General features: G+C 42.1%; 1 protein-coding gene across 1 annotated transcript; it reads left to right on the top strand.

Annotated features, from left to right (window-relative positions):
• The first annotated feature begins 3,277 nt into the window (after window positions 1-3,277).
• On the top strand, window positions 3,278-12,652 carry LOC123408134. Its single transcript, XM_045101318.1, has 5 exons — window positions 3,278-3,299; window positions 3,360-3,527; window positions 3,615-4,054; window positions 10,491-10,557; window positions 11,478-12,652. The coding sequence occupies exons 1-5, from the start codon at window positions 3,278-3,280 to the stop codon at window positions 12,650-12,652; spliced, it is 1,872 nt and encodes a 623-aa protein (XP_044957253.1).
• Window positions 12,653-16,060: the final 3,408 nt, after the last annotated feature.

The raw sequence follows: 16,060 nt of genomic DNA, 5'->3' as shown, positions 1-16,060 counted from the left end.
TCTTTTCTTCTTCTACTCCTCCCCCGTCTCCTTCTCCTCCTCCTCCTCCTCCTCCTCCTTCTTTTACTTCTTCTTCTCTTTCTCTTATTCTACGTAGCTTAGACTCATCCAACAAAGCCTAAATTGGCTAATTATCCATCTAAATGACATAGTTAGCTTAGTTAGCTCCCAAATGGTCTATTTAAGAAAAAATGACCTATACTTAGCTAATTATCCTCGAAATGACATAATAAGGCTTACATAGCTGCAACATGACCTATTCCCCCTAACTTAGGTATTAAATGGCCTATAATTAGCCTAGCTAGATCAAAAATGGCTTAATAAGCATAGTTTGCTCCGGAATGACCTATTTTACCCAAGTTAGCTCTAAAACGACCTATAGTTAGCTAGGGTTCCACCTAAATGACATAATTAGCTAAGTTAGCTCCTAAATGGTCTATACTTAGCTAATTTCTCTCCGAAATAACCTATATATACACTACTTCATCTAGTATTATTCTTCTAACTTTCTTATTTGTCATTTTGCAGATTACCTTCACTTCACGGGAAGCTTGGAAAAGATTGATGGAATGCTTGAAGATGATTTCTTGTACCATGGGTTGTATTGAAACTATTGTAGTATATGAATATATGAAACTTTGTATGCACGTGGATGAAACTGGTGTAATATATGAAACTTTGTATGCACGTGGATGCAACTTGAAAGCTGGATATAAGAGGTTATTTTAATATGGTTATGAGTACGGAAAGAAATTTATTTATGTCAAATATATATATATATATATATCCTGATTATTGTTAAAAATGCTGGATATAACAAAAAATAAATAAAAAAGGGGTTGGTTCCCCTCTTTGCCGTCTGCCCCCACATGGCAAAGGGGGGAGGCAGACGGCAAAGGGGGGAATCTGCCCCCTCTCTCTCCCCTCTTTGCTGTCTGCCCCCACATGGCAAAGGAGGGGAGGCAGACGGCAAAGGGGGGAATCTGCCCCCTCTCTCTCCCGTCTTTGCCGTCTGCCCCCACATGGCAAAGGAGGGGAGGCAGACGGCAAAGGGGGGAATCTGCCCCCTCTCTCTCCCCTCTTTGCCGTCTGCCCCCACATGGCAAAGGAGGGGAGGCAGACGGCAAAGGGAGGAGGCCTGCCGTTAACACTTAACGGGGACGTTGCACCCTTTGCCGTCCCAGTTAGTTTGCCGTCTGCCCACTCATGGCAAAGATTCTTTGCCGTCCGCTTTAGGAAAGCTGACGGCAAAGAACCTCTTCACCGGATTTTTTTTACCATCTACTTTGTCGTCTGCTGACCGACGGCAAAGCCTTTGCCGTCTGTGGTTGCACCCTTTGCCGTCCGCTTTGGCAGACGGCAAATTTATGAATTTCAGTAGTGAGAAGAAATTATTATTCACAGGTTAAATTCGAATAATGAAAATTGATCGTGTATATCACATCTGAATGAATAGAACTTATGTACAAAAAAAGATTTATTGGTATTGTTGAACGATGAATTTTGTCGACATGTTATTCAATGTGATATTTCCTTTTTAAGGCTCAAAAGTGGTGAATCAACTAACTTGGAGTTTAATGTTTCATAATGATTTATTCCCACAACAGCAGATCATCTTTTATGTATCTACAAGATTACAACAGTAGTTGCAGACAATTCTCAACGTCTAACAGTTTCAACTTCTACAATGTTAGTAAACTTTTTTTCAGACTACATGAAAATGTCAACAAATTCTATAACAATTTCAGTAAAATGTTTCAAGCACAAGAACATTAGCACCATACTATAGTACACCATAAAATATCATTTTGAAAGAAAAATAGATGTCTCTGCTTTGCATATCAAGTGATGCTTGTTGTCTTCGTAACACAACATAAAACAATGATATAGGTCGCGTGTTCAAATCGTGTGCAGCGGCTATAGTTTTCTTTGTGAGAGACAACAACCGCAACAACTGCAGTTAAGAGAAAATAGATGGTGTACGTCGGATTTAACAGAATTGTATGGAAATGTTCTCTTAGCTAAGTTGAAGGGCCACTTTCTTTGGAGTTTGTTAGTTCTTTTATGATTTTGTTCCCACCACTACAAGTGTTTGTATCGATGGTGGTATTAACTCTTCCTAGAATGATGGCAGGAATCAAAAGTTAAAACAGTTATCAGGGGGAAATAACATGTTCGGACGACCAGCTAAGAATTAGTGGAACATGAGAGCGCTGGTTCATCTCAAATACAAAAAAAGACAAGACTCCGAAGTAATAGGAAATGTAATTCAGACCTATCTGCATTGCAGCCCATAATTGCAAGCCAAAGGGACAAAAACCCATAATTATGTAATTCAGACCTATAAAGGCGCACAGAGATCATAGGAAATTGCCAAGGACGTGTCCATCTAGGCCAAGAAAGAAACCGAGTGCTGCTATAGGTGTGAACTTTGCATCAGACATGGAGCTGCCGCCTGCTGCTAGCGTCACCTAGCTATCGAGCCAAGCAGCCTTACGGTCGGAGAGGTCGCCAAGGAAGAGAGCCACCTCGTCGGAGGCCTCCATGCCGGCGTCCTCCTCCCGTTGCTAGACGCGAGTCAACTGCTCGTCGAAATGCTCAACTGAGTTGGACTGGATGGTGGAGCACTTGAAGACAACCGTAAATACACCCAAACTGGAAACAACAAGGGTGATTAGGATCAAAGCCTAGTACTACTTAGCTCATATAAATGAATCGCTCATGCCTCCACAATTAACCCGCATCCCGAACATGTCCAGCAATTGATTGATTTTCTAATCAACGGCGTCCTAACCCAGCATTTCCTGATTTCGAGCGCATGCACAGGCACGGATTGACAGACGAACCCAGCGGCCAACCGAATTGCATCGGATCACCGTAGACGGGATACAAAAATTGGAAGCGGGGAGGAGGGGGGAGGGGGGCGTACCAGCTCGCGGTGCTGCTCTGCGCGGGAATTCTTGAGGCGTGCGAACGCCACGATGACGCTGACGCCGAGCACCAGCCCCAGCAAGGCGCCGAACAGGAACGCCATGGCTCGCCGCCGTGGCGCGCGATCGAGGTCGAGCTGCGCGTGTGGCGGGTGGTGCTCGATAGGGGCTGGAGAAGGTGCGTGTGCCGGAGGAGTGCGGGTGCGGCCCCCTCCCCCTCCCCCTTTCCGCCTTCTGCCGCCGACCATGTTGGTGACGTACTCGTCGAGCTGCATGAGGGAGCCGCGGCGGACGAGCCTCGAGCGCGCCTGGTCGCTGAGCTGGCCAGCAAATTTATACCACATTTTATGGATGATAACCAATTTTTAGGCATTTCCGACTGTTTTAGCTATTTTTGTTCATTTAAATAAATTTCTGTTGATTTGGTAGGAAGTAGGTCAAATTTAAACTACACGTGCCCATACCTCGCCAAACGGGCCGGCCCGGCACGGCACGGCCCGACCCGCCGTAATCGTGCCACGCAAGGCACGGCCCGCCTGGCCCGATTAATATACGACCCAAGTCGTGCCGGCCCGCGTGCCAGCCTCCCACGCCCAAGTACGGCACGCAGGCCTAATCGGGCCAGCCCGCGGCACGCTAGGCCCACGACACGCTGGCTATTTTGATTTACAAAAAATAAAAAAGGCAAACAAAAATCAGCCCCCTTCCTTTCCCGCGCTCCCACCTCCCTTTCCCGCCCTCCGCTTCCTTTTTCGCGCGCCCCTTCCGCCCAATCGCTCCCGCTGACGGCTGACCGCGCCCCGCTCCTTTTTCGCGCGCCCCCTCCCGCGGTCCCGCTCCTGCCCAGTCGCTCCCGCTGGCTTTTTCACGCGCCCCTCCCGCGGTCCCGCTCCCACCCAGTCGCCCCCGCTGGCTTTTTCGCGCACCAGATCTATCGGTCGCCTCGCCGCCTCCTAATCGTGTTGTGTCGGGCTGGCACGCGGGCTGGGGGTCAGGACCCAGGCACGGCCCATGGCGTGCTCGTGCCTGGCCTGGGCACGATTAGTCCGTGCCGGGCCCGGCCCGTGTCGTGCCTGGCCTGCGGGCAGTCGGGCCGGCCCGGCCGGCACTGCCCGTTTGGCCAGGTTTGCACGTGCCTCATAGTTTGCTCTTTATAAAATGTAGTTGCTTCACAAAATGAAAATATTACCAGAAACAAAGATTGGATGATGAGCTCACATGGATTGTTAGATGTGGCTAAAATTTTGTGGAGAGCTATGTTTTGGGCACATAGATGATGTGCAAAAAATTCAACTCATCAGGATATTCCTATCTAGTACTTCCTTCACAAAGTTGTTAGCTGAACACAAACTTTGGAAATTTGCTGAGAAAGATTTACACGGCAAATTGTTACGAAAGTTCTCATGTGGCAATGATTTGGATAGGAAATTGTGCCCCAAAAATATGAGGGTAATCAAAGAAATAGAAATAGCACTTCCTTCACAAAGTGGTATTCTGAATAGAATAGGAAAATGAATATTGCTGAATTATTTTTGAACTATGGAAGGAAGGGTTTTCACATATTTGAGAAATATATGATCCAAAGTATTTATGAGAATTTTTCGAGAATTTTTGGAATGACAGAATAGTAGGTTGCTTCACAAACTAGGATGAGGTGGGATAGAATGGACCCACGAGTGACATGTCAACATAGTTAGAACATGTTACGACATTTTTATAATCGTCGTAAAAGTTATGACGATCTCATCTTATGCGGTTACGACGTTTTTGACTCACATCGTCGTAATTTATATGTAGATTTTATCCCCTCAAACGGTTTACGACGATCTCGGATGAAATCGTCATAGATTTATGATGAATTCATCAACGACATCTTAAAAAAGTCATGTATGAGCATATTTCTTGTAGTGAGCTTAAAGGCTTTAAAGAAAAGCGGTTGTTGGGAGACAACCCAACACTTATCCTTCCTGTTGTTGAGATTAAAATGATTAATATAGTATGGTAATCATGTATTGTGTCTTTTATTTCAATAATGTACCAAGTAAAGCTTTTGGGATGATTTGGATGATATTAGATTTGATCCTGTGCTAAAATGGAAGCGTTTGCATCCACTACAAAATTTCTCTGATTATAATGGAACGTATTTTTGATCTGAATTTATTACACGGTATTGGTGTACAAATTCCCCAGGTTTTCCTAACATTTTAGCATTTTTGGAGTTACTAAAGTATGGTGTTTGTGCTGATCATTACAGACTATTCTGATTTAGAAAGATTCTAATTTTTCTTTCATAGTTTGCTTATATTGATGATGCTATGCATTATATCGGGGGTATAAGTCATGAAGAAGTTATAATACAGTGCCTTACGCAATAATTAACTATGAATCGATTTATAATAGTACCTAAAGTTTATTATTTGCCAATTATACTAACCGATCACATGAGGTTTCTGTTAAGTTTTGTATTATTGAAATTTTCAAGTTTTGGGCGAGATACCGATATGAGGAGAATAAGGAGCGTCAAGACCATAAGATTGGGGATGCCCAAGGCACCCACAAGGTAATATCCAAGGAAGATTCAAGCATCTAAATAAGGGATTCCCCAGATGTCATCCCCTCTTTCCTCTTCAACACTATCGGTATATCTTACTTGGAGCGATATTTTTATTCGTCTCATAATATGTGTTTTGCTTGTAGCGTCATTTTGGCCCAGTTCGTTTGCCATAATCTGGGGATTCTCCCAGAATCTGGGACCTCTCCAGATTCTCCCAGAATCTTTGACCCCCATTTGTTTTACAATCCTAGCAAATTACACCCTAACTAGATAGGATTGTAAAACAAATGGGGCTCCTAGATTCTGAGAGAAGCTAGGGAGGGGCCAAATTCTAGAAGAATCCCAAGATTCTAACAAAAGAACTGGGCCTTTATTTTGTTAGTATTTGCTTTGTGTTATTTATAATCTTGTCTTTCAATAAAAAGTTCCAGGAATTGCCTTTAGAATGCTTGAATTGGATGTGTGAGGTACCATATAAAAACAGAAAATGTTGCTGTAATATTTGACTTATGAGATTTGTCCGGAACATGTAAAGTTTCGAAATTTTTCAGGCCATACTGTCATAAAAATTCTGTAGCTTGTACTAAATTTTCAGAATATTTTGATATATAGAAGTATGCTTTTTGAATTGATTACTACACACTGTTTTGTTTGGACAGATTGTTGCCATAGTTTTGTTATCTAATTATCCTAGAGTTTTCATGGCTTATATTGGTAGATATAAATTATGAAAATGATAGTATGCAGTGCATAATGTTTGAAAACTATTTTGAAACTTGTATTATCATTATATGAAGTGTTGATCTATTCTTATGTGTATGAACCTATCTCACGAGTTCTTTTCAACTTTTGTGTGGATGAAGCTTTTGAGACTTAGGTAACCGAAGATTGAACGAGATACAAAATCTCAAGCTTGGGGATGCCCATGGCACCCCAAGTAAACATTACAAGAAGTCTCAAGCATCTAAGCTCATCCCACCTCTCTTCGTCAACAATTATCGGTTAGCCAATGTTGATCCTAAGTTTGCATTCACTCACATGTGCTATCTTGGAATATATTTTTTGTTTATTATTCCTTTTTATTTTATGCACCATGCTGGTATGAGATAATCATTGTCTTATGTATAGAGTTCTTCATGCGCTTCACTTAAATATTTTGAGTATGACTTTATAGAATGCTTCATATGTTCACTTATATATTTTGGGGTTAGATATTGGTCTCTTTATATTCATTAAAGAATGCTCCATGAACTTTACATATATAGTTTTGAGAGTAGTTTGATGACCACTCTTGCGCTTCACTTATATCCTAAGAGAAAACGTTGAATGAATTAAATGTCATAAAACATGAAATTATATATGCTTCATATGCTTTTCCCATGGGGAGTAGTGACTTCACATACTAAGAGTATAAGAAAAACAAATATTGGATATTAGCAAACATAACATTGATCACTTGAAAAATTCATCAAAGAATATTTAAGGAAGAGAGATTTCACATATTAATATGGTATCTTGGACATCTTCTATGATTGTGAAACCCCATTAATTATTTTCAAACTTGACGAAGTACTTGACACTAGACAAGGAAGACAATGTAATGGTTATGTTTTCTTATATTCACATAGAAGTTATATTGTAATGGATCCTCTAACATGTGGTGCTTTCTTAGGATATTTTTCTAGCCAAAAATTCATACTAAGTTGAGATACTACTTGTGTATCCAAAAAAAACCTAAACCGAGTTTCTTGCCCTAAGAATCCAACATGTCTACCTATGGATTTAATAAGATCCTTCAAGTAAGTTTTCATCGATGCAAAAAGCAATAAAAATTGATCCTAAATATGTATGATCTTTTATTTGAAGGAAAAATAAGCTTTGTGCGAACTTGTGATGGTGAATAAATAAAAGCGACATACTGCATAATAAAAGTTACTACCACAAGGGGCAATATAAAGGGACATTACTTTTAATTAAGAGATTGCACATCCAAAAATCAAAAGCACATGACAGCCTCTGCTTTCCTATGCGAAGGGCCTATCTTTTATTTTTGTGTTGTTACTTTTCCTCGTTTACTTTTATGCAACAGTCAATACTGTTCATCTTGTTCCAAGCTATTGATTCTTTAGTTGGCAAGAATCATGTGGTGGGGAGATATCCACGAACATATATCCAGTTGGATATATGTGATAATGATTCATTATTGTTGACATTATCTCTGAGATCAATAAGTTGGGAGGTGGAACATTAAGCCCATATCTTCCCATGTGTTTGATGGAAACTGTTTGTTCTAAAAATATGCTTTGAGTGTCAGCAATCATGGAAGAGTAAATAATAGTTTAGTATGTGGAATTTGCTAAATCAAATCTCTTACATAGACGCTACGTGAAAATAAGATGAATTGTAATTGTTTGATGACTGAAAACACAGTTTGCTAGTTTTCAAGAAAGTTTGTGGTCTATACTTTAACATGTGAATAGTTTGTTACTTGATCATGAGAAGTTCTATGAGAAAAGAGTTGTCGTTTATGATGCTAAAAAGTGATTGGAAGTAACATTGATCAAACTTATATACTATGCTAGCATTCAAACTTAATAAATTGTTTCTTTTATCATTTACCTATTCAAGGACGAACAAAAATTAATTTTGGGGATGTTGATACGTGTGCAACCTATCGATAATTTATGAATTAATCATGCCATATTCACCTATGTTTACAATAATTTTATATGTCTTTGATGCACTTTTCATGATTTAATTAGAACTAACCTTGACTGACATTGTTTTTAGCAGAATTATCATGACGTCCTTTTTTGTGCACAAAATGAATGTTCTCGCAATCGCCCGAAACTTTTTGGCGATTTTTATGGAATATATGAGCAACAATGGGGTGAAGAATCGCCAGAAGGGGGTCACTAGGCTCTCACAAGCTAAGTGGTTGCGCCGAGGGGGGGGGGTCCAAAGGGCCATGTTAGCTTGTGGGCCCCTCGTAACTCCTTTTTGTGTGATTCCAACGCCAAAAAATTCTATAAATAGAGAAACCATCAGAAATTCGGGGATCCTCTCTGGCTCGCCGCCGAAACTCTCTATATCAACGAAATATCAATATGGAGAGGAATTAATCAGGAAAACAGAGAGATATCCAATCTCAGAGGGGCTCTCGCACCTCCGGGATCCACGGAGGACAAGGGCCATAGGTAGAACCTCTCCCCATCGAGGGAGAGGCTATGGAGGAGGAAGTCTAAGGGGGCAACTCTCTCCCGGTGGCGCAGGAGTGCCGTCGGGGTAACCATCGCCCCTGTTATCGTCTTCATCAACATCACCGTCTTCATCGCCTTCCTCATGTCTTTTCAGCGGTCCACTTTCCCGCACCCCACCGTAATCCCCTACTTGAACATGGTGTTTCATGCCACATATTATTATTCAATGATGTGTTGACATTCTATGATGTTTGAGTAGAATTATGTTGTCCTTTGGTTGATTGATGATCTTGAATGTTTGAGTTGTATGTTTTATTTTGGTGATATCCTATGGTGCCCTGTGTGCCGCGGACACGTGAGGGATTCTCGCTGTAGGGTATTGCAATACTTTCATGAATCACTTATAGTGGGTGGCTAGAGATACAGAATCTTACACCCGGTTAAGGGAATTGTTGTCTATGGGGGTAAAGGGGACTTGATGCTTAATGCTACTGTTGGGTTGACCTTAATAATTTCAGTAGTTGTGAATGATTTCTATAGGTCCAATCATAAGTTCATGTGATCCAAGTATGGAAAGTATGTTAGTTCATGTCTCTCCCTCATATAAAATTACAATAACGATCACCAATCTTGATATCAATTGAGTGGGGCAATTCTGAACACCATACCATCATTATTCCACACTCGCTATTTCTAACATATTGTAATATATTCTAACTCTATATAGGGCAGCAACTATTTTTTATATTTTAGTTCTCCAATATCATGCAAAGCTATCCTCTCTATATCCGTAACGCAGTTTTATTTCTCGATACTAGATAGAAGCAAACGTTCGGTGTATATAGAGTCGTATCGGTAGCAAGTAGGACTTGAGACAATATTGATCTTACCTTCAGATCCTTCTGGGTTTGAAAAACGTTCGGTGGAAAGTGTTGCGATGATTCCCTGCACTTGTTGATTATCACACGACGACATGTTTTGGAATGTCTTCCCTCGCTTAGACTACTACGGTGTTTTGGATGGCGCGTTTTCGAATGTATGTATGGTCCTTCGATGGTACGTATATGAATTTTACATTGCGGCCTGGTCGATTGATATGTAAACTGCAAGTGCTCGTCAATCAAATTCTTCCTTGGATTTTTAGTCGTATGGTCGGTTTCTGTGATTTCCTTCTGAACATATGGTATCGTGCTCTAATGGTTCATGTCACTTTCCATGCAGGGTGTCGACGGGTTTTATATCGACCCATTTGGAGTTTGAAAAAACATTCTTAGCATCAACTCACCCGCTAAAGAAAAAGGTTTTTTTATACGCAAAGTAAGACTTGGGCAACGATCAACGTTGTATGTCAATTGTAAATACAAGGCTAATATAGACGCAACACGAACATAATCACTTGTTGTTTTTGCAAAATACATCATTCAGATAGTTTGCCTAAGTTCTCTATTGCATTTGTATTTTCGTCTTTGCGGGTCATTCATAGACTATGTTGTTCACAAGTTACTCCGATTCTTGGATCCAGTCAGTATTTGTGCCAAGGGCACAATGGTCATCTATTCTTATTCATGTTGATTCCCTTTGGGATGATTTATAAAACAACCATTTATTTTACGTCTTGTTCATGGCTTGCTTAACTTCCTGGTCATAGTTGTACTTTGCGCCAATGGCGCAACGGATCATCTAGTGTTGTTAAGAATTAATAGAGGCGGAGGCGTGTAGCTTAAGGCATAACAGACTCTACATGTGAGATTTTCAAGAGGCCCAAATTGGCCGATTTTTTAACCCCAAAAATTCTCTAGCTTTTAGGCTAGAAGCATGGTAGTGGATATCTTAGAATTTGGCCCTAAAACCCAAATGGAGGAAGTAGCTCGTTGTCAAGTAAAGGCCTGAAGGCCCAAAGCAAGTTGCAATTATGTTTTCACAACATATCATGTATTAGATGACCAGTTCTAGATGGCATGGTTCCAAGTAGAGGATTTGCATGTAACCATGTTGATCATTAAATTGTTTAAATGTAATCATTAAATGATTTTAAATATAATAAATGACTCCTAAAGGAGTTGGCTGCAATTAATAATCAAAAGGATGTATCCGTAATTGTGTCATACATTGAAATAAAACTATGTTAGATTTAATCCTGATTAATTGCTCAATGCTCTTGGTGAGGATGTGGATGTGCTCACATAGCGGTGATTTAATGATTCTAATTTTCTAATTTGTTTGGAACTGTGTTAATGGTTCTAAACAAGGATGTGAATACATGCATATAGCAAACCATACAATTATCGGTTCCAAAAGAGATGTTAATGTCCTCATAAATGAATAGTTTGGTTAACAATCAATATTATATAAAACTATCCTCTTTAAAAATTATGTATGTTACTATTTACTAAAGATTTCCATGGCCCAGTAATGATTAAATAGCAATGGTTATGTATCAATTGCTACTAAATTGGAATATATGGATAAGGATGAACTTTAATATCTTCCATGTCACGCAAAAAATTATCGAGCACCAAAGTTTCTTGTACACTTTTCTAAATGTGTCTCTGACAATTGGACCTAACATGACTATACATAGATGAAACTCTTTTGAGTGAACTTTGTAGTATTAGTCAGACCCTTTGTGGAAAATGGACAAGTTTTATGGTCCTTGGGGTGATAATTTTGTTTATAAAATGCCCACTTCTATATAAGGCAAGTACATCTCCACATATCTCCCACTAATATGTCATTAGCCAACGGTTTCAGTAAATCTTGTAGGTCCTTTTGGTTCCTACTTATAGTAGTAAGTTTTTTTTGTCGTTATAGGATTTGCCATGCCAAGGAGGGGTAGGCGGACGGGTGTCGCTTATGTCCATGATGACAAAGAGCGTGATGTCACCTTCTTCAAGCGGCGCCGCGGTTTCTTCAAGAGCGCTTCTGACCTCAATGCCATCACTGGTGCTAGGGTTGCTGTCATCCTGGAGACAGGAAATAAGAAGATGCACTCATTCGGGACGCCATCAGTTGGCCCCATTGTCGATGCTTTTTTGTCAGGAGCTCCGCTAGGAAATCGACTCGCTGACCGTGAGACGAGTGCCAAGATTGCCCGACTACAAAGTGAGGTGGCTGAACTTGATATGGAGCTCGGGGTGGAGGATAAGAGAAACCAACTCTCCATCCAACATGCAAAACAGATCCAAGAACAGTACCTAGGTATGGTGGCCAACCTTATCTTCTCGACGGAACAAGATATCAACCTTGAAGATGCTAAAAATCTCTTCAATGAACTCTCTCGTATCCGTGAGGACACTAGACATCGGCTTCCTCAGTTGCATCATAGCTACAAAGACATAACCGGTGGTGTAAGCGTGATTCAAAACATGCTACCATCAAGTGGTCCACTAAAGAGCTTGAAGACTATTCCTTCATCAGGGCACTCAATGCAGGCTTACCATCTTCCCCAAAACCATATGCCTTCTGCTCCAATAACATCACCACCAGAACACAATGTGGAACCACTTTTTCCTCAGGTACCACAAATGTGCCATGTTGCATCAGTAGCTTCAGCCTCACAGCTTGCTCCCGGGCTACAAGCCATACCTAATCAGGTACAGGATCTGCCTCCAACGGATTTGCATGTCGAGGACTATATAAGCCCTTGCGACACAGTGCACCCACAACAAAACTATGCAAGCCTTATCTCAACAACTGAGCATAATATGGAAGCCTCTCCAATGTTGGTCTACCCAAGTAGCAATGATTTTGTTGTGGATGACCCATTTGGCCATGATCAATGGGGTTTTGCTCTACCAGATCAGCAATTCTACAATAGATTTCTGGAAATGGATGGTTACTTGGACTATAACTGTACCGATGTAGGACAATCTTCTATGGGTAATGGTGGATGGGTTGATGCTCCGCCGGAATCTTCTTGTGGCAAGCAAGATGTTGATGGTCGTAACAAGTATGGAGGACTTCCTTAGATGCTAATTAGCACTTAAATTTTAGTGCTATATTGAAATAAATCTAGTTACATTTCTATTTGGAAAATTGGCAACATTTGGACTATTTACTAAGGCCCATTCGAGGCAATAATGTGCATGTACGGTGTTCCTTGTCTCAAATAATGAAGATTATTTTATCTATGTGTCTCTTAGTGTATTCATAATAATCAAATATTTTATTTTTCTTGTTGAGATGCTATGCATCATATGGACAAAAGACAGTTTCTGCCCACCCAGGAAAAAAAACATCGACGGAAAATTGTATCTAAACTCGATGGATATTCATTGAATCCTCTCAAAACGTATACATAAGACATAACACAACGTACATATAAGAACTTCACCTCATGGCACGCTAGACTTCACTTATGGAAATCAACGTCCACTAATAACCTAACCTCATTCTGTATTTTTCTTCCTTTTGGGAACAAGGTTGACCTTTCCAGACTGCAAAGTTTCAATGAATCTTAATAATTCACGTCCCTCTTGATTCACATTAAGTGATATGACAAAATATAATTACTAATTACATTGCATGTGTCCAAAAGTAAACCGTTACTCCCTCCGTTACAGCTTAGAAGGTATACATTCAAAATCGTTTGAATCAAGCTGATTTGTAATTGGCTCAGTTTCTTTTTGTTGATAACTAAAAACTACCAATGTATTAATACCAAGACGCCTAATTAGCTGAGAATTTAATGCACAATTAATCATTTACCAGTAAAAGTGTCGTCCGTCCTCATGCATGCAACTATGGAGACCGATTGACATTAAGAGTACAAGTACTAATTAGCTAAGAGTAAATGTAACGCGCTTTAAATCTTGTCTATTATGAAACACACGTAAATTTAACAGTATTTTCAAAACTGTAATGGAGGGAGTACTGATTTTGTAAATGATAAGAAAAGGTCCATTTTTCTACTGCCACCAACCAACCAACGAATTGCCCACCTCTATAAATCAACGCTCCAATTACTTACACATAATTGCAGGAAATATTTGTAAAAACTCACGAACAAGCATGGGTTGAACATCCGTGTAACAAAAAAAAATCGTCAGTGTGCCAACGCGCTCTGCACGACGTGTGCTCCGGTTGCTGTACCTGCTCACTGCCCTGCATTGCAGAGTTGCAGTTCACCGCCTTGCGTCATCCCACTGCTACACCTTTGCGACGGGATTTTTTGCCCAAAAATAACCTGTATAATACAATTGACAAAAAAAATCATCCTAAATTAAATTGTCAAAAAAGTTCACCTAAGCCGTGACGACACGCGCTAGACGCGCAGCCGACACGTGACATCTACCGCCACGCATGGAGGCGGCATCACCTCCCGCCACAGGACCAGGCAGCAGGCGTTGCATTAGGCATAATGGACAAAATTGACCTGTGGACGATGGTATTTTACAAACTTAATCGCGTTTGGAAAAAATTCATCCAGCTGAGGGTGGGGTGGCCCTGGGCGCCACACATTACTAGGGATGGGGTTGGTCTGTCATGGGGCACCAGCGTGGCCGAGGGTGTGGAATCTTTGTCTTAAGCGCCACATAATGTAGTGCGACGCATGAATGTTGGGCGCCACACGAAAGGATCAGCTGGATGAATTATTTTCAAACGCGGTTCAGTGTGTGAAATACTATCATTCACAGGTCAATTGTGTTCATTTTGCCGCTGCATTACAGACCCACGCAAAGGCCGACAGAACATGATCGATTGGTGGACCCTATCGCCACATAGCCAGACGACAGGCAGTGGGCCAGTGGGTCATGCCACCACGCAGCCAGGCGACATGCACATGCATGCATGCATGCGACGATGCTCATTCTGGGTCACGCAGCCGGGCTGCATGAGAGCTGGGAGACAACGACGCTGCACCGGGGCCCTTGCTGGATGCTCTCTTGGGGCTAGGCTCAGCTCAACAGCCAATGTTGGGAGCCCGGCTGTGCAACCGGCCCGGAGGTGGTCTTTGGGCCCGGTGTTACGGCTGCCCACATGCAACCGATGCACATACAAGCCTGGGAGCGTATCCCATCAATGGAAGAAACTAGAACGAGGAATGCTTTGATGGAAGCAAATCTGTCCGGGCCAGGACTCCTAACAGCCATCACTGCCAAGGTCTTTGAACTGCAGAATGATAAAGAGCAAGCCTTCATCAGCAAGATTGCCTCGCTGCTCTCCGACTCGCTGCTAGGGGCACCAAACACGACGTCACGACCACTCAAGCAGCGCCTTCTTGGTGTCATGAAGAGCTCAAGGCAGAGCGCCAAGCTGTCAAGGCAGCGCTCCAACTTCTCTTCTTCAAGGTGCTCACACGAGCGATTTGCGTCAGGCTCGGCTTCATCACATGTGTGGGGGACTTCACCGACGACACGCTGCTCCAATACCTCCACTTCTTCCGCACACCGATGCCCTCGGGAACGTGGAGAAGTTGGCTTACATTGTCGGGCTAACCTCCCCGGCGCAGTTGTGCCTTCTAGAAGAAGAGCTCCAGGCCATCTTGGACGAGCATGCTGCGAGAGCGACTAGTGCATTTGTTCGTGTTTTATCCATCGAGTCTGTTGGTTCCTATGATTAGTTATATTCTGAACCTGATCCGCTTCGGGTGCACGTGTGCCCCTGGAGGGCTACCCAATAGTCGTTCGCTGCTAGTTGTACCCGGCCTGCCGTTGCAAACTATGCCTTGCAGCCGATTATGCATGTCCTTAATGTTTCCCTATTAATGAACAACTCTCTTTGATTAACTGGAATGTGAGAGGTCTGAATGATAGAGCACGTCGTGCTTCTATGCGAGCCATGATCGTGTACCAGGTGTTCCATGTTGGGGAACGTAGTAATTTCAAAAAAAATCCTACGCCAAACAAGGATCTATCTATGGAGAAACCAGCAACGAGTAATGGGGTAGAGCATCTTCATACCTTTGAAGATCGCTAAGCGGAAGCGTTGCTAGAACGCGGTTGATGGAGTCATACTCGCAGCGATTCAGATCGCGGTCGGTTCCGATCTATGTGTCGAATCACGGCACCTCCGCGTTCAACACACATACAGCCCGGTGACGTCTCCCACACCTTGATCCAGCAAGGAGGAGGAACAGGTTGAGGGAGAGCTCCGGCAGCACGACGGCATGGTGGCGGTGGAGCTATGTGGTTCTCCGGCAGAGCTTCGCTAAGCTGTGCGGAGGACGAGGAGAGAGAGGGGTAGGGCTAGACCGAGAGAGAGAGAGAGTTCGTGTCTCAAATCAGCCCCAATACCTATGGTATTTATAGGAGGGAGAGAGAGAGGGTGCGTGCTACCTCTTGAGCTTGCGTTGGTTTTTCCCTTGAAGAGGAAAGGGTGATGCAGCACAGTAGCAGTAAGTATTTCCCTCAGTTTTGAGAACCAATGTATCAATC

The sequence above is a fragment of the Hordeum vulgare genome, chromosome 7H (assembly GCF_904849725.1).
Source record: "Hordeum vulgare subsp. vulgare chromosome 7H, MorexV3_pseudomolecules_assembly, whole genome shotgun sequence".
In the NCBI taxonomy this organism is placed as follows: Eukaryota; Viridiplantae; Streptophyta; class Magnoliopsida; order Poales; family Poaceae; genus Hordeum; species Hordeum vulgare.
The sequence above is the reverse complement of the archived record's forward strand: the minus strand, read 5'-3'. Positions and strand labels throughout refer to the sequence as shown.

Coding starts and splice junctions, on each gene's coding strand:
- LOC123408134 (XM_045101318.1), top strand. CDS start 3,278: ATGGATGATAACCAATTTTTAG. Junction 3,300..3,359: donor GGATGATAACCAATTTTTAG/GCATTTCCGACT, acceptor TTGATTTGGTAG/GAAGTAGGTCAAATTTAAAC. Junction 3,528..3,614: donor TGCCAGCCTCCCACGCCCAA/GTACGGCACGCA, acceptor AAAATAAAAAAG/GCAAACAAAAATCAGCCCCC.